The 23,318-nt window shown below is 44.1% G+C and overlaps 1 protein-coding gene across 1 annotated transcript; it reads right to left on the bottom strand.

The window, feature by feature from the left end:
- Positions 1 to 3,462: 3,462 nt before the first annotated feature.
- LOC120930614 (extracellular calcium-sensing receptor-like) lies at positions 3,463 to 22,152 on the bottom strand. Its single transcript, XM_040341790.1, has 6 exons — positions 21,929 to 22,152; positions 20,415 to 20,742; positions 16,925 to 16,934; positions 15,585 to 16,786; positions 4,455 to 4,578; positions 3,463 to 4,367 (listed from the first exon to the last, which is right to left on the bottom strand). The coding sequence occupies exons 1-6, from the start codon at positions 22,150 to 22,152 to the stop codon at positions 3,463 to 3,465; spliced, it is 2,793 nt and encodes a 930-aa protein (XP_040197724.1).
- Positions 22,153 to 23,318: the final 1,166 nt, after the last annotated feature.

Here is a 23,318-nt window from a genome sequence, read left to right as displayed (position 1 = left end):
CTGTTTAACTGCCTTCTAGTCCAGGCCATTTTTGAATTTTCTGCGCTGTTACACTTTGAATGACAATTCTTCAGTCATGCAACACTCTACCCAAATTAATTTTATATATATTTTTTAGACTAATAGAGCTTTCTTTTGGATGTTCTATGGAGAATGCCAAGATAGACTCTCACTTCATGAAGGTATGCCTGGGCAGCCACACTAGAATAGTTAATTTAGGGCAGTCGTCCTCAACCCTGTCCTCAGGGCCCACTAACAGGCCAGGTTTGCAAGATAACTCAAAAGTCATCCCAAGTGATATCCTTTGCTGCTCAGTGATTGCAGTATTCTAGTCTGCATCTCCCCAAGGTAATACATAAAACCTGTCCTGTTAGTCTGCCCTGAGGACAGGGTTGATGACCACTGATTTATGGAGAAGGACATTGTACATATTGAACTCTCATGCTGTGACCTGTTAAGTAAATTCACATTAACCATTTTCAGCCTGGTCTGAATTTACTCAAAGGAGTGCATGTTGGTTCTGGTGTATCAAAACAGCCTGGGTCTGTAAAGCACTACAGGGTATGAAGTATCACTGCTACAAATAGTTAACTTGGAAAGTCAAGGAGAAAAGGAGTGAAGCTGGTAAGAGTAAGTACAAGTTCAAGACATCAAACAACCATTCGTTAGGTGTGGTACCTGGTAAGGTAACAGGTCCTCCAGTAGCGAGGGGGTCAATGTTCTGAAGCCCTGTACACACGGCCAAGAATCTCGCCAGGAAAAAAACGTTGTTTTTCCTGACGAGATTCTTGGCAAGAATCTCTTGCCGGCCGAGTTTACAGACACTCCATTCAAAAGAACCGCCGTTCTTTTCAATGGCACGAAGGCGGTGACAACATCGACTACATCGTCACATTCGATGTCGTCGCCGCCATCTTGCTACACCCTACCTATGCCTAGGAAGCTACCCCTCATGCGTCAAAGTCATTTCGAGAATGCGCGGGTTTCCACCGCGACAGGTAAATATACACACTCTCGGGTTTCTCGGCAGAAAAACACTGCCGAGAATCACGACGAGAAAATAGAGAGCAGGTTCTCTATTTTTCTCGTCAAGATTTTGGGCAGTTTTCTTGACAAGAAACCTGAAAGCCTCGTACACACGCTCGATTTACGTGCATGTGTATGAGGCTTGACTCCCTCCTTATTGGTCGGTATACAATAGCAACTGGATTTGAACCCGCATTATGGAGATCTATGGCCTGGTCATGAGGTAGGGAAGTGAAGGAGTTAATAAGTGCACGCATGAGGTCCGCTCTATGTGCACTTTGGGACCCCATTATGTTACTTTGAGTGAGTTAACAGAGGGACGCTGGACTGGAGGAGTGGGCGCAGGCTTAGCATGTCCCTTCTAATGAGACATATACGTTACAGTGTGTAGTGACATGGGATGTCATTACATGCCTGACAAAGGGGTCCTGCGGGACTCTGAAATGTTGCACTCTCCTTGTGTTGTGATCATGCAATAAACTATCCATTTGGATGCTATTTATGTTGTTCCATGGTATGCTGGCAAATATCTTCATTTTGACTTGAACCAGTATCCAGCTGGTTGTTGCTGCAGCGCACAAATTTGAGAGCTCATCCAGGAATGTGTGCGATGGGAATATGAAGTATTACTTGTGCTGGGGCCAAGTCATGGCTTGTGCTAGAGAGAGTCATCATGTGTGTGTTCAGGGGCATCCACTGCTAGCTTGGAGGCTGGTTTCATCACTTCCGTGCCAGATCCAGCTGGGTAGTGGCGCGGCATGGTGCGGCATAAGGTTAAGCGCAATCCCTTAAACAGGATCCTGCGGGAGTTTGCTGTGCAGCGTTTACACCTTTCTTCAACATTACAATTCAAAGGGAGTGGTGAATGGGCACTTGCCCAACCTCTCATGATAAGGGACACTGCATGCAGACAACATTGTCTTTCTCTTTGCCTACAATTGTAGGACTCTGTGTTACACTCACTCCCTGTCAAGCAACAACAGTGTTTATCTTGTTTCAGGATGCCACAGGCACACTTTGCATTACCAACAAGGGATTAATAATCATGGTGCCATAAAGGCCCCACTTTCACACGGGAAAGTGGGACCTTTTAATATATTCTGTAATCAGCTATTGTTTTCCTTTTGACTGTTCTTTACTATCAGTATTACTGGTAATGTTAAAATTTCAGAAAATGACAAACTGATATTGCTGAATTCTAATGCTTTTAAAGCGGTTGTATATCCCTCTTGTTAATTTTTACCTACAGGTAAGCCTATGATAAGGCTTACCTGAAGGTAAAATGAATACCTCCTAAACATGCACCGTTTACAAGATATTCAACTAACTAGTGACATCACTGGCAGATGCACTCTGAAGGTCTGGCATACCTCGACGATACTTCAGAGCCTCGTGCCAAAACAGAGGGCTCACTCGTAGGAGTGACGTAATCGTGGCTCCGGCCAATCACAAAGCCGGCACGAGCGAACCCGGAAGAGAGACACGTGGAACATGTCAGCCTTCTCAGCAGTGACATTATAGTACTGGAGGGCTTCTTTCCAAGGTGAGTATTTCTTGGAATGAAGCCCTCCAGCGCTAGTATGCAATGCATACTAGCACATTATGCCATTGCCTTGCAGGTTTTTTTTTTTTTTGCAACAACCGCTTTAATGCCTCAGTAAGGAAAGCTCAACAGTTTCACTTGAATTTTGTGTGTGTTTCTAATCGTCTTGGTTACTACCAAAATGTCTGAACCCAGTGTGTCAGAGGTGTCGGAGGACTTGAAAGTTTGGGGCAACCAGTGGGGTACAGATTCATTAAGCAGCCCTCATGCGGGTAGCGATACACACAGATGCACTTAAAATGAGGACAGGGTGGCTGGATTAGGGAGGAGGTGAGTGTAATGCTTTGCATTTGATCCAGAATGCATATTAACTGTTAATTTGTTTATTCCATATTAGTCTACAAATGTTTTAATTTTCCAAAATGTGCAAAAAAATATCAAATATAACTTCCATGCAATGTAAGAACAGTTCTGAATTTTTTTTTAATATGCATATCCCTATCCCATATCCCTGCCAAAATCTCATACTCTGCTTGTGTAATTGGATCCCTGCATTTCACAAAACTCTACCTTAATTTGATACAAACAACATTTTTAGGCATCCCCTGCAATAAGAGTGTTATTTGGTGAGCCACTATACAAGACTCATCCATTTCTAAAGGGATGCAGACACTGCAGGTTTTTCCACCACAACACAGAGATTGCTCAGGTTTTTGTAATGAATTCAGACCTTCCCATTTAGAAATCAGTAAGAGAAAGAACATGGTGAAACAAACAGCAATTCCTTCAAAACAGAGAAAGTTACGAAACTATAAAATACTTTCCTAAAATGCTTACAACATAAACAGTTCTATGATTACATAAGTATAGTCCCGCATATTTCTACATTTTTTTCAGCTGTAGTTTTTCTTTATCAATAGTCCTTTAGAGTTCATATCTGGTCGAAACAATATGATGAAACATTTTGGCAGGAAAATACAAACCACAAGAGCCCAGCTAGAAGATAAGATGGCAAAGATCTCTGTGGCCACAGTATACTTTCCTCGTGAGCTGAGAGAGGCTGGGATGTAGGAAATCCAAACACTGAGGAAAGCCAACATGCTAAAGGTAATAAACTTTGCCTCATTGAAGCTGTCAGGTAATCTTCTGGCCAAGAACGCAACAATAAAACTGATGGTGGCTAGGAGACCAAGGTATCCTAACATGAACCAGAATGCTGTAGGAGAACCTTCATTGCAGCTCAAAATAATCACCCCTGACTGAGAGTTAGAGTCAAACTCTGGAAAAGGAGGTGAAGAGGAAAGCCAAGTCACACAGATGGATACTTGGATTAGTAGACAAAAGACAATGAGTGAGTAGGATACTCGTACACCAGTAAACTTTCTTAACTGACTTCCTGGCATGGTGGCTTTGAAGGCAATGACAACTGTAATAGTTTTGGCTAGAACACAAGAGATACACAATGAAAAGGCCAAACCAAATGTAACCTGGCGGAGTAGGCACTTTTCTATTTGTGGGTATCCAATAAACGCCAATGAGCAAAGGAAGCAGAGGCACAAAGATATGAGTAGAAGACAGCTTAAAGACCAGTTGTTGGCTCGCACAATTGGTGTGGTCCTATAATGGATGAACAATCCCAAAATTCCAAGTGGGACAACAGAGGAGAATATGGCAATGGTAGCCAAGTTCATGCCAAGTGCTTCGCTGTAGGATAGAAACTCAATGGGCCTTGGCAAACATGCATCTTGTCGGAGATTGTGCCACATATCCCAAGGGCAAGGGTGACAATTGACAGCATCTAGAAATGAAAACTAGTGTCAGTGTTGCAAAAAGCACAGTTTGTGTGTAAAAACCTAACATAATCAAACATAATATTATAAAGCACCTGTTTCATTGGAGATTTGTCCCTGAGGACATGGTACACACTGGAAACAGCAAATTGGCTTTCCAGAAATGGCCACCTTCATAAATCCTGGAGAACAGCTAGAACTGCACTTTGATGGTGGAACCTTAATGAAAATAAATAGAATATGCATAAGGGAATCGGCAAACATATCCTAAAAATTTGAGCAGAATCTAAATGCTAACATGTGGGTACACCCTGCCATGCAACATAATTAAAGTGGTTCTAAAGGCTGAAGGCTTTTTACTTTAATGCATCTTCTGCGAACACTTGGGTCAGGTGGCCATTTTAGTAAGAAAGGATGACCAATGAACAATGTAGATGGGTGAACTACAGATATTGCTGTATGAGGAGGATTTGGATTTTGTAGAAATTTTCAGAGACCTGGTTCAACAGCTCTTATGATTGTCTGGCAACCATTCCGGGGTATACCATTTATCGCAAGGATAGAGAGGGTAAAAAAGGAGGAGGGGTATACCTATATATCAAGAATAATGTACAAGTGAATGTGAGAGATGACATCACTAAGGGAGCTAGGGAGGAGGTGGAATCCTTATGGGTAGAGCTCCAAAGGGATGAAGCTAAGGGGAAAATAATACTGGGAGTATGCTATAGGCCCCCTAACCTGAGGGAGGAGAACAGTGTTATCATAATGGGGGATTTTAATTATCCAGACATAGACTGGGCGGAGGGAACCACACATTCATCTAAGGCTCGCCAGTTCCTAAATGTCTTGCAGGACAATTTTATGGATCAGATGGTAGAGGTACCAACAAGAAATAAAGCATTACCAGACCTACTGATTACCAACAATACAGACCTGATCACGGATGTGGAAATATGGGGACACTTAGGTAACAGCGATCACAGATCAATTGGCTTCAGTAAAAATCACACAAATAGGAAACATAAGGGGAATACAAAGACACTGAATTTCAAAAGCACCTTCTAGAAAGCATAAATTGTGATAACATATTAGGAACAAAGAACACGGAGGAGAGATGGGTTTTCTTTAAGAGCATATTAAATAAGGGCATTAGCCAGGGGCGTGACCAGATGTTGAGGGTGGGAGTGTGTGAGGAGTGAGGAGAGGATGCTTGTATGATCTCCTATCGCTCCATCCCCCCCAATAAACAATGACACTGAGAGGTCTTTGATGTCAGTCATACTGCTTTAGTGCTGCACCGTCCTCCCCCGCTGTTATCTTCTGCTGTCTCTGTTGTCTCCCCCTCCGTGCATGCCGCGCTGTTTACGGTGAGCCCGGCACCCTGTGACATTCCAGCGTGAACTGGTAGCAGTATTGCCTGCTTGTAATCCTGGGGGTGTGCCGCAAATCTCACGAGATCTGGGGCGGCACAAAATAGTGTGAGATACGAGGAGAGGAGAAGGAGGAAAGAGTGGAGTGAACGGAGAGGAGCTTGGCGTGCTGTAAACTAAATAGAGTGACACCTCGGGAGTGGAGGGGATTCCCATGGACACTGAGATTGCTCCCATCTGGATCACTCAGCTTGTGGAATGTGAGGAGCATACCGGTATGTGCAAAAAAGCCTGCATGAGTTGAAGATATTGGCATGCAGGTGAGCTCGGGATTAGTGAAGAGGGCAGCAGCAGCTGCTACAGCAGCAAGAAATAACACAGAGCAGTGAAGTGTTAAATTAAAGGGGGAGGGAGTGAAGAAACCTAAAGTTTGGCTAACTTGTATACCAGGACTGTTTGTTATCCAGCACCAAGTTTGCCTGTGCACCTATGCGGTTAAGTATCTAAAAAACTGACAGGTGAAAAGTTATCCTAAATTTGAGTTTAGAAACCTACCTTGTCCATCTCACTCCCAGCTATTTTGACCTCTTTTTTTTGGGGGGGGGGGGGGGTGGTTTTGATTTGTGCTCGGTGGTCTAAACCTCAAAAAACACTATCTCAGGGTCACGGTGGAGACTAGCTTACATTTGAACTGCTAAAGTACACCAGTGTTGAACGCCGCGATCTGCTGTGACTTGCTGCGATCTGCGTTTAGTGGAACTGCCCCCGTGCTGTTTTTCTTCTCCTATTTTTTGCTTAGCCTAAAAAAAATCCTTTTTTTTTACCTCTTTAGTTGCCTGTCTTGTTGGATAGGCTGATTTGGGGAGCTATTAAAAGTGACCCAGACTCAAGGTGAAAAATGGCAGCAGCAGCAAAAAAAACAGAAGGGCAGCCTAATTTAGAGACCGGGGGGATTCAAACAACGCGGTCTGCAAAAGAGAAAGCAACGCAGGCCGCAACAGCTGCAGCAGCCAAACTGGAGCAGTTTTCACATACCTCGGCAAACTCGCCAGGCAAGGGGACACCGCAGCAACAAGTGCAAGTAAAAACCCAAGCCGGATTATCAGCGGATAGGAAAAGTCACGGTCTTGGTGCATCAGTCCTAAAAAACAACAAGCAAAAAAAGCCCCACGGTTGAGATCAAGGGGGGCACAACTGTACCGGCAAAAGCTCCCACAGAAAGTCCTGTAGCCGAGATCGCAGATGACTCATTGAGAAAGGGGGAGCCGTCACTGAAAGAAATCCTATGTGCCATAAACGCATGCAGGGAGTCACTGAATAATCGAACCGATCAGATAAAGGGAATAAAGGAAGAACTAGTGATAATGGGCCAGGAATTGCAGAGAACGGTGCAACGGACAACAGCAGTGGAGGAGAGATTGAGCCAAGAAAAAGATGAGGCACACCCATTAAAACAGGAGATGAAAGTAATGAAGGAACAAATGGGGTGGCAGGCATCTAAACTTGACGAAATTGAGAACAGGCTATGTAGAAACAACATATGGGTAGTGGGTCTCCCGGAACAAAGTGAGGGTACCCACCCTATAAGTTTTCTTAAGAACTGGTTCAGAGACATTTTTGGGGAGAATGTTTTTTCACCAGTATTTGTGATAGAAAGGGCCAATTGAGTTCTATTTAGAGCACACATGAAGGATATCCTCGGCCCCTGCTCTTGAAATTTCTTAATTACAATGATAAGGTAACAGCATTGCAAAAAGCGAGAGAGAAGGGGGATATTTTCTACAGTGGGTCAAGAATCTCCTTGTATCCAGACTTCTCTCCAGAATTAGGTAAACGTAGATCTGAGTTTACACCAATCAAACGTGGCCTTTTAAAAAATAAAATTACATATGCATTACTGTACCCAGCATGTCTTCGGATTATGACCACAGTGGGACTCCAGTTTTTTGACTCACCAGGAAAGGCAGCACAATGGCTGGAAGAGAACAAATCGCAACTACAGACTAAAGCCCTGTACACACGATTGGTCCATCCGATGAAAACGGTCTGATGGACCGTTTTCATCGGTTAACCGATGAAGCTGACTGATGGTCAGTCGTGCCTACACACCATCGGTTAAAAAAGCGATCGTGTCAGAACGCGGTGACGTAAAACACGACGACATGCTGAAAAAAACGAAGTTCAATGCTTCCAAGCATGCGTCGACTTGATTCTGAGCATGCGTGGATTTTTAACTGATGGACGTGCCTACAAACGATAGTTTTTTTTCTATCGGTTAGGTATCCATTGGTTAAATTTAAAACAAGATTGCTTTTTTTAACCTATGGATAAATTAAACGATGGGGCCCACACACGATCGGTTTGGTCCGATGAAAACGGTCCATCAGACCGTTCTCATCAGTTTGACCGATCGTGTGTACGCGGCATAAGGATTGACTGTATAGCCATGGAGAGGAATAGATAGGGGTCAAGATTGAAAAAGGACATTTTGGCCTCCTCCTGAATTTTTTCCCTTTTTTTTTCTGCCTCTCTTCTCCAGTTCCTCCCTCCATCGAAGGGAGGGAAGGGGTGGGGGGTGTGATGTTTAAAGGGAAAGGAAGGAAACATTTTATTTTTCCTTCTCTCACCAACATACTTAAATATATAAGGGGTTGGATGGACGAGTCACTTTGAAGCACTAAAATGCATACACTAACAAGAAGTTTTTTCTGATGTACATGGATATGGATGGTGAGGGGTATGTAAGGGAGGGATGGCAGGTAGTGGTCACTATTACAGCTCCCAGGGTTGGCCTAGATAGGCAAGGGAAGAGGGGAGGGAGGGTGGGAGGGGGTTGGTTTAAGGGGGGGGGGTTGGTTTAAGGGGTGGGAGGGAGGCATAAAGTTGCACAAAATCACGAATAGCACACTTCAAGCACAAGAGAGTGGGAAGTTTGGCCCAGATTCACGTAGAGCGGCGCATTTTTAGATCGGTGTAACGCATGTCATTTAAGTTACGGCGGCTGAATTTTGTGGCTTTAGTGCCGTATCCACAGAGTATTAGCGCCCAAATGTGCGCCAGTGTAACGTAAATTCCGAGGCGTAAGGCGGGGTAATTGAAAGTGGGAAGGAAGTGGGCGTGCTCCATTGAAATGAGCCGTGACCCCATGCAAATGAAGGGCCGGCCGTACTGCGCATACGCGCACAAATCTGCACCTCACTGGGCATGCTCAGAACTTGGCCCGGCGCAATCAGTGAGATAGGAAAAAGGCCAAGCAGACTTAGTGAGATACGCCCTGTGTATAAATAGCCCCACACAAACGCCCTTCCATTGCAAAAGTACATCCCTGTGTTCCCCTTCCTAAAGAAAGTTGCTTTTGCTCTGTTGTTTGTTGGTGTATGTTGGTGAGTGTAGTATTGTTAGATTAAAGATTTATTGTAGTAGGAGGTTGTAGTAGCTGTGTGTTTTTTCTGTGAGTGTTTTTTCTGCTTGTTTTTTCTGTGTTTGTTTTTGATTTTGTATTAGCTGTCTGCTTGTGTTGTTTGATTTTACTGTTTGATTTTTGTGTGTGTTTGTTCTGTGTCTTTTTGTGTGTGTTTGTTCTGTGTCTTTTTGTGTGTGTTTGTTCTGTGTGTATTTGTGTTCGTTTGTTGTGTTTGTTTTTTGTGTGTGTTTGGTGCTGAGTGTTGGGTGAGATGGCACCAAAGAGACGAAAGTTGAATTTTTCGGTGAGAGAAAAGCAAATACTTGCCAGGGCCATCACCCGATTTGGGCGATATTTACATGGCCCTGAGAGCCGGGACACCCCCCCGGCCAGGAAGAAGGCGATCCTTCAGCAAATTACTGACGAGATAAATGCGGGGGGGGGGAGACAAGGACCACCAGTGGGATAGCTAAGAAGATCAATGATCTCAGGAGCCTGGTCCGTGACAAGATGGCCAAGATAAATGCCCATGCCACGGGCACTGGCGGAGGACCACTCTACCCCGTCAGGCTGACTGAGGTGGAGTGGGCAGTGGCCCGGTGCTTCCACAGCCAACAAGTGGTGGGCCTGCCTGGCTTTGACTCCGAGGAGGGCGTGAGGACAGGTACGTTTTTTTTTCTATCTGGTGAGTAGCATGTGTGGGTGGGGGAAGGGAATATGTGCCAAGTGTGTGGATCCTCCAACCTGTGTATGTTTTGTGTCATCCATAGATGGTCAGGAGATTGCTGGGCCATCAGGCCAGTCTGCACCAACCCCCGGACAACAGACTGCAGAAGAGCCCCAAGAAGGGCAGGAGTCCTCAGGGGAGGGGAGTGGCCACACCTTACCTCAGGAGGAGGTTGAGGGGGAGGAGGATGAGGGGGGGAGGATGGGGATGATCGGATGGACCTTGCCAGGGAAATCCTTTTGACTTTGGATGTGGTTCCCCCTGAGGCTACCCCTGAGGCTGGCAGCAGTCAGGCCTCCATCAGGGGTAGCCCCTCACACTCCTCCCTCAACAGGGCTCCCCCCACAAGGGTCTCTCTCTCCCCTCCTCCCAGGCCACAAGCCTCAGCTGCAGGCAGGAAGGCTACCCAGAAGACCAGGGGGGCGGCCGAGTTCCTTCTGGCCAATCTGCGGAGGGACCAGGCCCGGCAGACCCAACATCTGGGTCAGGTCACCCGGACTTTGGCCCAGATGGAGGACAGCCTGGGCTCAATTAAGGACTCGGTCAATGATGTGGGCACAAACTCCTTGGCGGTCATAACATGCATTTGTGACCTGCAGACCACCACAGCAGGCGTGGCCCTGGAGGTGAGTGCCCTGACCCAGGCTGTCCACGCAAACACCCAGGCTGTCCAGGCCAATACAGCTGCCCTCACTGTGGGTCTGACCAGGATAGCCGTGGCCTTGGAGGGCAGGCCAGCAGGAGGACAGTCACCAGGGGAGGCTCCTCCTTCCCCTTCTCCCCCCCCAATGAGTCTCCCCTGGTTGGCCGTGGCCGTGCCCGTGGCCGGCCCAGGCGTAGCTCACGCCGCCGCCGTTAATTTTGGTTGTACTTTTGATTTTTTTTTATTATTTTTTTAATTATACTGTGATTATGATTTGGTTTATGTGTGTGAATGATGTATGAATGTGGGGGTGACATTCCTGATGAAAAAATGGTGTCACCCTCAGTTTTGGTGGAGTAGGGATCCCCAGGACCAGGGAGAAGTGATCCCAGGTCCATGTGAATGGTGTATGAATGCACAGTAACATAATTGGAGACGCGGTGTGGCGTTGCTGCTCCCTAGTACCATGGGGGGTACTTGGGTCTAATCCAATTAGATGAGGATGTGATGTGTGTGTGCTAGGGACCACAGTGTGCATGCGTGCATTCTCATTGTGCCATGATTAATGTGTATGTTTACTGTGCAAAGATGCCTTCTGCAAGGCGTCTCCTGGCTGCTGTTCCCTCAGAAGAGGGGGTACCCTCGGTTACTACAGTCACTAGTATAGCTATGAGCATGGATGCCCCTGGCATGTTGGCATACAGATTGTTGTCCTGCAAGTGTGTGTGCTCAGCTCTTCCCTAACGGTGTTGCTTTAGCTGACATTTACACAGCTGGTGTAAAGTTAGGGCAGCTTTTATAAGGTGTAATTTTACACCGTGAAACTAGCAGATGCGCACAGGGCGTAGCGTACTTTTGTGGATCGCCGTATCTCCCTCATTTGCATAGAAAATCAATGGTGTGTCTAGCGTATTTTGCGCTTCAAGATGCGCCGTTGTAATCGTTTTACGTCGGACGGAAAAATCTGGTTTTCAGGCGTATTTCGTTTTGAGGATACGGCGCAAAGATACGAGCGGCGCATTTTTGAATTACGCCGCGCATCTCTAGATACATCGGCGTAAGTGCTTTGTGAATCTGGGCCTTTGAGCTTAAGGAACCTGGGGGTCACTTATGTTTTTTTTTCTGAAATATAGATGTAAAAAAGGTAATTTTTTGATTGATCAAGGGCAAAGACGGAGGAGAATAGTTGGAAGGTGAGGGATTACATTTTCTCCCTTGGCTTCTTCTTTTCTTTCCTTCTCCTCTCCAGGTATTGAGGGATTGTTATTTGTCTATTTACTATTGTTTTTTCTTTGTTATGATGGGATGCAGTATTCTCTCTCACCTGATCTGGTCGTTTTTGAAGGTCAAGTGGGCCTTTTTTTCTATGCGCTTCTTTTTTCCTTTGTTATGAGGGCATTTGTCTGTCTGGTACTGGCTTTTTATTGTTGTGGTCAGATGTTTGTACTTTTTCCTAGCCGATTTTGCAGCCCTTGGAGTTCAAGGGGGTCTTTTTTTGGGCGCTCTTCCTTTTTTTATTATTGCGTATTTTTTTTTATGAACCTTAAAACACTTAACATAGGCTCCTGGAATGTCCGGGGGATGGGAGACCCGGTTAAATAAGCTGCAATTTTTTCAACTCTTGAGTGGTATGGGGTGGAATTAATGTGTCTTCAAAAGACTGACTTAACAAGGAAAACAAAGTTAAAATGATCTAATAGAAAATATCAATGTCAGTACCATTCGGGTTCACTCCTCTTATTCTAGAGGGGTGAGCATAATAATAAAAAAGGGGTGTCTTTTGTATGTAAAGAGCTCAGAATAGATGAATTGAGATGTTATAATTTTTTACATTGTTTAATCGAAAATGAACCATATGTATTGGCCGATATTTATATTCCTCCACCCTTCAAAATGGAGATTCTGTACAAATAAATGGAGTTTGTGGTAAATAAGGAAAATACCCCCGAAATAGTACTAGGGGATTTCAATGCAGTATTGAATAGAACTACTGTAGGTGACCGCGATATTGTGTCAATCTCGCTCCCTTTCTCAGCGAGATTGACCACCTACGAGCCCCGTCGTGGGAGCCAGCACCGAGCCGGCTCACCGCGATAGGGAAAAAGCCATCATAGAAGCGACAGGGATCCGACTTGGATTCCCGCCAATTCTAGCCGCGGCGTTTGGTATGAATCATGAGGGGGAACTCCACGCCAAATTTTTAATAAAAAAACGGCATGGGTTCCCCCCCAGGGGCATACCAGGCCCTTAGGTCTGGTATGGATTGCAAGGAGAACCCCCTACACTGAAAAAACGGCGTGGGGGTCCCCGCACAATCCATACCAGACACGTATTCAAGCACGTCGCCACGCCGCCTGGCCTGGCCCCCCCTCCTGAGCCGTACCAGCCGGCATGCTCTCAACATGGGGGGGTTGAGTGCTCTGGGGAAGGGGGGCCCCCCACCCCAAAGTACACTGTCCCCATGTTGATAAGGACAGGGCCTCTTCCCGACCACCCTGCCCGTTGGTTGTTGGGGTCTGCGGGCGGGGGGCTTATCGGAATCTGGGAGCCCCCTTTAATAAGGGGGCCCCCAGGTACCGCCCCCACCCTAGGTGAATGAATATCTGGTACATCGTACCCCTACCCATTCACCTGGAGGAAAAGTGTAAAAGAAAATAAACACACAACACAGGGTTTTAAAATAATTTATTAGTCAGCTCCGGGGGGTCTTCTCTGCTCTCCGGGGGGGTCTTCTCCGCATTCCGGGGGGGTCTTCTTTCGTCTTCTCCGCTCTCCGCTGTCGTCTCGGTGCTCTGTAGAATCTGTCACCAAGGAAAGGTGCCCAGAGTTGCATACCTTGCAACTCTGGGATTCATCAGGATCTGTGTTGAGGACAATGAGGATGACCCCCAATGGTCACTCGGCCGACAGGAAGCTGGCAAAAGGGGATCTGCTCACACATCCACTAAAGACTCTCCACACTGGTGGTGATGTTCGCAACCCTCCAAAAGTCTGGGGACCTCAAGATGTGTTGTGGAAGTGTGCTGGTAGAGGAAGAAAAAAGTGCTTCATAGTGCAGTAGGTTTAAAAAACTATTGCTCCACCCGATGCTGCGTTTCTCCCTATTGGGCATCGACTGGGAAAGGAGGCAAGGTGCACCTAATAAAGTGGCTGGTGATTGTAAATACAGTGCCTTGCAAAAGTATTCACCCCCCTTGGCATTTTTCGTGTTTTGTTGCCTCACAACCTGGAATTAACATGGATTTTTGAGGATTTGCATCATTTAATTTACAGAACATGCCCACAACTTTAAAGATTTTTTTTATTGTGAAGCAAACAACAAATAGGATGAAATAACAGAAAAAGTTAATGTGCATAACTATTCACCCCCCTAAATTCAATACTTTGTAGAGTATGCGGCTTTTGCAGCTATCAAAGCTCCAAATCGCTTTGGATAAGTCTCCATGAGCTTGCCACATCTTACCACTGGGATTTTTGCACATTCTTCCTTGCAAAACTGCTCCAGCTCCTTCAAGTTGGATGGTTTTCGCTTGTGAACAGCAATCTTTAAGTCTGACCACAGATTTTCTATTGGATTGAGGTCTGGGCGTTGACTAGGCCATTCCAACACATTTACATGTTTCCCCTCAAACCACTCAAGTGTTGCTTTAGCACTGTGTTAGGGGTCATTGTCCTGCTGGAAGGTGAACCTTCGTTCTAGCCTCAATCACACACAGAGTGATACATGTTTTGCTCAAGAATATCCCTGTATTTAGCACCATCCATCTTTCCCTCAGCTCTGACCAGTTTCCCAGTCCTGACTGCTGAAAAACATCCCCACAGCATGATTCTGCCACCACCATATTTCACTGTGGGGATGGTGTTCTCTGGGTGATGTGATGTGTTGGGCCCAGCAACTACTACAGACCAGATATGCCCATATATACACTGTGATTTTAGTAATAAACTGACCTAAAATAGTCTTCCATTCAGGTATCACGGGCTGTTGCTGTCCCAGGCAGGAGTGCATTTGGTATCACTCTGTCTATGACAGAAGCCGGCACTATACAGGCTTATGCGGCTCTGCTCCGCAAACCACTCGCTTCCTCTACCACTTCATTCACAACAGTGATACTTGGGATAGTGGGTCGGCAATCTGCGATATGTGCCTGCCAACCAGCCATCCCAGAGAAGGAGGTCACAGACCACATCAGAGGGCTCTGCAGGCCGCATGTGTGCCCAGGCCACTGGTTGGGCACTCCTGCTCTAGCTGGTATTTGATCAAACTGTGTCATGGATATGCAATAATGTCTGGCAGCTTACCTTCTTCTCATGTCTCCATTAGAGGCCTGACTCTGTTCTGTTGCCTTTTTTATCACTTCTCCTTCCTGTATGGCCCCCACCCAGGCCATCCCAGGAAGTCTATATTTACTGTTGCACTACAGGTCTGCAGTGCTGTTCAACAGTGTTGTTTGCTCAAGTTCCTGTCTGCAGTGTGCTACGATTACCTTCCTGTGTACCGTTTTTGGCTCGTCCCTGACTTCTCCTGTTTGCCTGTGCCCTTGAACTTTTCCCTGTCCCTCGGTTACCCTAGTCTGCCTGTTGCCCTGACCTCGGCTTACCCATCACTACCGTTTGTCCTGCTTGCTGCTTCCACTCTCTCTCTGCGGAGCGTGACCTAGGGGATCCCAGGGGTCGCGACCTGGATCGAGCTGCGGCGAAGGCCATCCTCACCACTAGAGACTCTGGTGAACACAATGCTGGGTCTTAGACACCGCGCCCTGGGCGATCTTGGGTTCGCTTCCTCTCTGATCGCAGCAGTCGGCTATAGGGTTCACTACCCTGTGGTGCATCCCTGACCCCCACGGGGTGCACTTGTCACCTGGCCACAGGTGACCTGACAAACTGTCTGTGAATATTTGTATGACTGTCGTGGTGACAGAAAATTTGAAGTTCCTCAAGGGCATGGACAGATATACTGTATATGGTTCTTTATATTCTGTAAACTATATAGACAGAAAAAGAATAAATGATAAGCTTCCTAAAGAAGATACAGTACATCTACATAGAATGAGAATTTTTTTTTATCTGGTGCAATCATACCATTGTTTTGTTATTAACCCATACAATGCCAGCATGGTTTAGACTCATGATGTTCTCATCTGTGGAGCTGGAGTCATATCTTCCTACTATAACTTGCTCCAAGGACCCAGTAGAACTTATCTGCCAGTTCACAATATCATAAAGGGCTGGAGGATCCCCATTGTCATCAAAAAATATGTTTGTCTTGTCTGTAGTCTGAAACCTTGTTCTTTTAATATAATGGAGAAGCTGGAAAACAACATTAAGAAGAGAGGGATTTAAAGCAAAACAAGCAAAACATATAATCAATCGACTTTGCGAAAAATACAAGTAACGTACTTGCCAAGGGTCAAATGACAAAATGTTTGCACATCCATTATGAAATGGGCCTTGTCCTTTCTGGCAGTGAAGTAGATTTTGTAAGGCCCATGCAAATGCATAAACTGAAGTGTAGACCATAAAGGTTGCTCCAAAATCAACTTTCAGCATTGACTTCCCCAGTTTTTCTTCCCCAGTGCAGTCTTGTGCTGTTTTGTTACTTATCCTGTCATCCAAATTCAGGTGGTTAATCCATCTGCAAGAAAAAAGTTGCTCCCAAAACTCTATTATGAATAAATCATTTGGAGCTTTTGATGGGTGTAAGCTGTTCAGATACTCCATAAATCCTGGCAACTGCCCTGCATGGACAGCAAACCCAAGAGTGCCCATCAAGACGTGCTGATACTTCTCTTTAGAAAGAAGATTAGAGGTTGACCATGCTTCACTGGCTATCCAGATTATATCAGTCACATTCTGTTTTGCTAACTCTTCTACAACTGGTAAAAATTCTGGTTTGGAAGCCAACACTGCCACAACTTTGGCTGTTGACCCCTTGATAACTTTGACAATGTGTGGAGCATTCCTGTTGGCCTGGCCGGTCATAATAGTTTCTATGAAAGCTACACATGCACCAGAATTGATTAATTCCTGCTTTACCGCCTGGAGACTTAGTTGACCATAGTCATTATCGCTTGCTAGAAAGCCAACCCATGACCAACCAAAATACAGGATTAGGTTAGCAAGACCTCGGGACTGAAATACATCACTAGGTATGGTACGAAAGAAAGAAGGAAAGACTTTTCTGTTGCTGAGAGTTGGGCTGGTTGAGGAGTAGCTTATCTGTGGATTAAAAAAAAATGAAATGAGAGGAATCATATTATCATTTGTAAGGTAAAGTCTACAGACTTGGAAAGATCAATTTGTAAATAGATATAAAATTGTCTAAAATACAGAATTCAGAGAGGAGTGATTAATGTATTCTACTCTGAATGGTCTAAGGTTATCAGTGGTGTAACCCCAAGGTTCAGTGCTGGGACCCTTACTTTTTAATATCTTTATAAGTGATATAGGGTCTAGGATTAAAAGTACCATTTCAGTCTTTGCAGATGACACCAAGCTATGCAGTGGAATATAGTCCTTACAGGATGTCCCCAATTTACAAGCCAACCTCAATGCACTGTCTAATTGGGCAACTAAGTGGCAAATGAGGTTTAATGTTACATAGTTAGTCAGGTTGAAAAAAGACACAAGCCCATGTAGTTCAACCATAAAAAAAAAAGTTTATAAATGTAAAGTTATGCACTTGGGGGCTAAGAATATGCATGCATCATACATACTAGTGGGAGTACAACTGGGGAAATCCGTAGTGGAGAAGGATTTGGGGGCTTTGGTAGATAATAAGCTCAATAATAGAATGCAATGCCAAGCTGCGGTTTCCTAAGTCCTTTCTTATATTAACCACTTAACGACCGCCGCATGTACATATACGTCCACAGAATGTCACGTACAGGCAGATGGGCGTCCCTGCCTTTCCGCGGGTCGGAGGTCCAATCGGGACCCCCCCAGTACATGCGGCGGTCGGATATCGCCTGGGAGCGATCCGGGATGAGGGCGCGGCTATTCGTTTCTAGCCGCCCACTCGCGATCGCTCCCCAGAGCTGAAGAACGGGGAGAGCCGTATGTAAACACAGCTTCCCCGTGCTTCACTATGGCAGCTGCATCGATCGTATGATCCCTTTTATAGGGAGACACAATCGATGAGATCAGACCTACAGCCACACCCCCCTACAGTTGTAAACACACACTAGGTGAAACATAACTCCTTCAGCGCCCCCTGTGGTTAACTCCCAAACTGCAACTGTCATTTTCACAATAAACAATGCAATTTAAATGCATTTTTTGCTGTGAAAATGACAATGGTCCCAAAAATGTGTCAAAATTGTACGAAGTGTCCGCCATAATGTCACAGTCACGAAAAAAAATTACTGATCGCCGCCATTAGTAGTAAAAATAAAATAAAAAAAAATGCAATAAAACTATCCCCTATTTTGTAAACGCTATAATTTTTGAGCAAACCAATCGATAAACGCTTATTGCGATTTTTTTGCCAAAAATAGGTAGAAGAATACGTATCGGCCTAAACTGAGGGGAAAAAAATGTTATATATGTTTTTGTGGGATATTTATTATAGCAAAAAGTAAAAAATATTGCATTTTTTTCAAAATTGGCGCTCTATTTTTGTTTATAGCACAAAAAATAAAACCGCAGAGGTGATCAAATACCACCAAAAGAAAGCTCTATTTGTGGGAAAAAAAGGACGTCAATTTTGTTTGGGAGCCACGTTGCACGACCGCGCAATTGTCTGTTAAAGCGAAGCAGTGCCGACTCGCAAAACCTGGCCTGGGCCTTTAGCTGCATTTTGGTCCGGGGCTTAAGTGGTTAAGAGAGATATGGACTCCAGAGAGAGAGATATCATTTTTCCCTGTATAAATCATTAGGAGGACCCCATCTGGAATATGCAGTTTTGGGCACCAGTTCTCAAAAAGGATATCGGGGAACTGGAGAAAGTGCAGAGAAGGGCAACCAAATTGATAAGAAGCATGGAGGAGCTCTGCTATGAGGAAAGATTAGAGGAAATTAATTTATTCCCTCTTGAGAGGAGGAGATTAGGGGGGATATGATAAACATGTACAAATATATAAGTGGTTCATATAGGGAACTTGGTGTTGAGTTATTCACTTTAAGGTCATCACATAGGACAAGGGGGCAATCTTTACGCCTAGAGGAAAAATATTTAATATCCAAATACGAAAAGGTTTCTTCACAGTAAGAACTGTGAAAATGTGGAATAGACTCACTCCAGAGGTGGTTCTGGCCAGCTCAGTAGATTGCTTAAAAAAGGTCTGGATTATTTTCTTAATGTACATAACATAACTGGGTACTAACATTTATAGGTAAAGTTGATTTGGGGAAAATCTGATTGCCTCTCGGGGGATCAGGAAGGAATTTTTTCCCCTGCGATGGCAAATTAAAGCATGCTTTGCTGGGGTTTTCCGTCTTCCTCTGGATCAACTGTGGGAGAAGGATTGTGTATATGGGATTGTATTTTTTTTTCTTCCCAGTCAAGTTAACTTGAATATACATGACATGGAATAATCTAATGTCTAGGCGAGTCTTTTGAGTTCTAAAGCATTAAATAAATACATGTTGCCCATTAAAAAAAGAAGTAAAGCTTAATAGGATTTTTATGTTCATTAAATTTCTTGACATACGTGTAGGCTGTGTTCACACTGGAGAACACAGAGGCTCATAGCAGGAGTCCGTTGTAGACCCACACAAGGCCGGGATGGGCTACAGAAAAATAGGCAAGCAGCTTGGAGAAAAGGCAACAACTTGGCGCAATTATTAGAAAATGGAAGAAGTTCAAGATGACGGTCAATCTCCCTTGGTCTGGGGCTCCATGCAAGATCTCACCTCGTGGGGCATCAATGATCAGGACGAAAGTAAGGGATCAGCCCAGAACTACACGGAAGGACCTGGTCAATGACCTGAAGAGAGCTGGGACCACAGTCTTTAAAGAAAACCATTATTAACACACTATGCCTTCATGGATTAAAATCCTGCAGCACACGCAAGGTCCCCCTGCTCAAGCCAGCGCATGTCCAGGCCCATCTGAAGTTTGCCAATGACCATCTGGATGATCCAGAGGAGGAATGGGAGAAGGTCATGTGGTCTGATGAGACAAAAATAGAGCTTTTTGGTCTAAACTCCACTCGCCGTGTTTTGAGGAAGAAGAAGAATGAGTACAACCCCAAGAACACCATCCCAACCGTTAAGAACGGAGGGGGAAACATCATTCATTGGGGATGCTTTTCTGCAAAGGGGACAGGACGACTGCATCGTATTGAGGAAAGGATGGATGGGGCCATGTATCGTGAGATCTTGGCCATCAACCTTCTTCCCTCAGTAAGAGTATTGAAGATGGGTCATGGCTGGGTCTTCCAGCATGACAATGACCCGAACCACAAAGCCAGGGCAACTAGGGAGTGGCTCCGTAAGAAGCATCTCAAGGCCCTGGAGTGGCCTAGCCAGTCTCCAGACCTGAACCCAATAGAAAATCTTTGGAGGGAGCTGAAAGTCCATATTGCCCAGCGACAGCCCCGAAACCTGAAGGATCTGGAGAAGCTCTGTATGAAGGAGTGGACCAAAATCCCTGCTGCAGTGTGTGCAAACCTGGTCAAGAACTACAGGAAACGTATGATCTCTGTAATTGCAAACAAGGGTTTCTGTACCAAATATTACGTTCTGCTTTTCTGATGTATCAAATACTTATGTCATGCAATAAAATGCAAATTCATTATTTAAAAATCATACAATGTGATTTTCTGGATTCTTGTTTAGATTCCGTCTCTCACAGTTGAAGAGTATCTATGATACAAATTACAGACCTCTACATGCTTTGTAAGTAGGAAAACCTGCAAAATCGTCAGTGTATCAAATACTTGTTTACCCCACTGTATATTTTATATCTGCCCAGAGTTCAGCTTTAAGAAAAGTATTATTTTGTACCTGTGGATATCTATAAAGACCTAAAACGTGTGCCATTAGAATGGAGCGTGTAGACGCAGAGTCACCAACGATACCAGCAAGAGTGCCTGTTTGTTCACACTGATAATTTGGAATGCTTTCTTTTCCTCCAGATAACATCCACAGAGTTCCTTCTATTGCCCGTCTGAGTACAGTACAAGTGTCGAAGATCTGGTAGCCCAGGGTGATATTGGGAAGAAGGCCTGGATTCTTGTTAATCTCTTCTATGGCGTATATCATGGCTTGCATTCTCTGGTAATTGTCAAGTTCAAGGCTAGTGAAACACATAAAAATAATGATGCTCTTTATATATTTCATAAAGCATACAAAAAAAGGGTTAGTCAATGTCCAGCTTCCTCCAACCTATGCACAACCATAAATTCAGTGTACCATTTCTGAACAGGCGACTATCACATATAACATGTGGGGCAATGAGAGTTTGTGCTAATAGATTATTTATTTTATAGGATGCATAGAATTTTATGTGCCTAGGAAAATAAGTCTTTCCAGTCCTTGATGCACTTAACATAATGTTTTACAATGACTAATTATTTTCAAAGTGTCCCCAGTCAAGTGTCCCCAGTAGGTTACAAATCATGGTGCAGAGCAGTAAAGTTGAACTTTGTTTAAATTGCATACCTATATGCCAAGTGTACCCTCTGCAAATTCTGACCCAAAAAAATAGCATTTAGAAGAGTGATTTAAGCTGTTCTTCATATAAGCTATTATAGATGTTATGTTGAGTTTGTCATGATCATGGGACATTATGTTGCGCTCCATCATCAAGCAGGATGAAACACGCGCTTCCCCTTGTCCACAAATCTGCACATGTCTAGTATTAGGAAGAAGGTTTGGATTCTGCCTTATATGTAGGATGGCATGGATCACTGTGGGTGCTACTTTAAATGTTATTTGAATGGAGAACTAACCCTTTACCACTAAAGGTAGGGATGATAGGGTACAAATGAGGTGCATTTTCTTATGTTGCTTCTAGAGATGAGCTCGGGCATGTTTCGGATTATAGAGAGGGAATAGAGAAAACAGGGCACACCAGCCTTGTGCATTATCCTTTGGTAAATTTATTCGTAAAAACAGATTAAAAACTACTCACAAACATGTGAAGATATTTCGTTTTGTAAAAGCCTCCAAATGGTGGCAGTCAATCTAGGTATGACAATCTCCAGGTGGTGAAAGAGAGGACTTCAGGAACACTGCTGGCTTACATGTTTCGAAGGGATACCTTCTTCCTCAGAGTTTCTTCGGATTATAGTCCAAGCCCACCTGAGCTATCCCACAAGAATGCTGTAAATGTACTTGACCGATCGTAAGCGGCTATACTCAACTAAAAGGATAGACTTGGAGAGACTTGTCCCACTAGTGACTTCATACCTATTGTATTTATTTATTTAATGTTTCATTAAGCAATAATTTATTTAGTTATAAAAGTTACATAGACTTACAGCTTGCATTTGAGGTCCTCTGGCTTGCTGGTAAATGTGTTTTCAGTGTAGCTTCTGTCCACATGAACAGGAAAAGTTCCTCCAATCACCAGATCTCCTGGCTGCCTCAGGTACCCATAGATAGGAACAGCTGGCAAGTGGCAACCATGCATAGGCTCCAGACAATCCAACACATCCATAAAAATGACATAAAACACCAAAAACTTACTGAACAGCAGGCACATAGTACTACACAACCCGGTCATGCCATTGTAGCTGAAAAACATCTCTGCTCTGTAGGCTATGTAGAATGTGCCTTTCCGAAATTAAGTATGCTATACCTTCTGTTGCCTGCTAGTAATGTACACAGAAGAAGACCATTATATTTATTTTCTACCATGAAGCTCCAAATTTTATATACTTCTACAGACCCATTGATTTATTTTGTAGAGTAGACCTTCAGTGCCATCAAAAAACTCTACATTTTGGAGAAGGCTTTTAGTTAAAATTGCACACGTAAGGAGGTCAGGCCTTACGATATCAGTGTTGCACACAACACAAGACCTTCTTCATTCTATTAGTGTTACACACAAGGCAACACTTTCTTTTTTCTGTTTGTGTCTTGGAAAAGAGGAGTTATTTCATGTTTTTCCAGAGTGACATACAAGAGAAGACTTCCCAGTTCCACCAATATTACATGCAAGAGGAAACCATAATTATCATACTGGCATTATATACAAGAGACCTTCTGTATAAAAATACCAAATTCACTATATAACAACAAAAAAAAAAGAATTGACAGGTTGCAATATTTTGATCTTTTTTGGTCTCAAAGCTAAAGATCATCTTACGTTATTCATTGTGAGTAGAAATAAGAAAGTTGGAGAGAAGACAAACAAAGAAACAGACAACCAGACTTTTTATGGATAACAGATGTCCATGTTTGTGATGCGAGCTGTCTGCCCTTAGAGAAGCTTTAAAGTTTAAATGGTGGTCTATGGTAGTCGCTTGTGTGAAGACTCTGATAGTTACTTTGATAGAATGGAGAAATTGGCTTCAGAAGGATGGAGAGCACCAGTGACACCCAAAATTAGGCACCTTTGTTGCTTTTTCAGATACCAACAGCAATCAGGCAAGACTACATTACAAGCAAATATCACATAAGCAATCACTTGCATGACAGCACCACAGCAAAGCGTAGCTGACAGGTGTTTTATACAATTCAGGTAATTAGACTGAAGGGAATATAAGACTGAATCTGATTATATGATACAAATTATTTTTAAAGAGTAAAAATCTCCCAGGATATTATTACATCATTATTTTTCCCTTGTAATAGCTGCCAGTATCAAAGGACACTTTAACATTTGGGTGACAGTTTTTAATGTTGTGTTATTAATAATGTATCTCA

The sequence above is a fragment of the Rana temporaria genome, chromosome 3 (assembly GCF_905171775.1).
Source record: "Rana temporaria chromosome 3, aRanTem1.1, whole genome shotgun sequence".
In the NCBI taxonomy this organism is placed as follows: Eukaryota; Metazoa; Chordata; class Amphibia; order Anura; family Ranidae; genus Rana; species Rana temporaria.
This window is presented reverse-complemented; position numbering and strand designations above follow the sequence as displayed.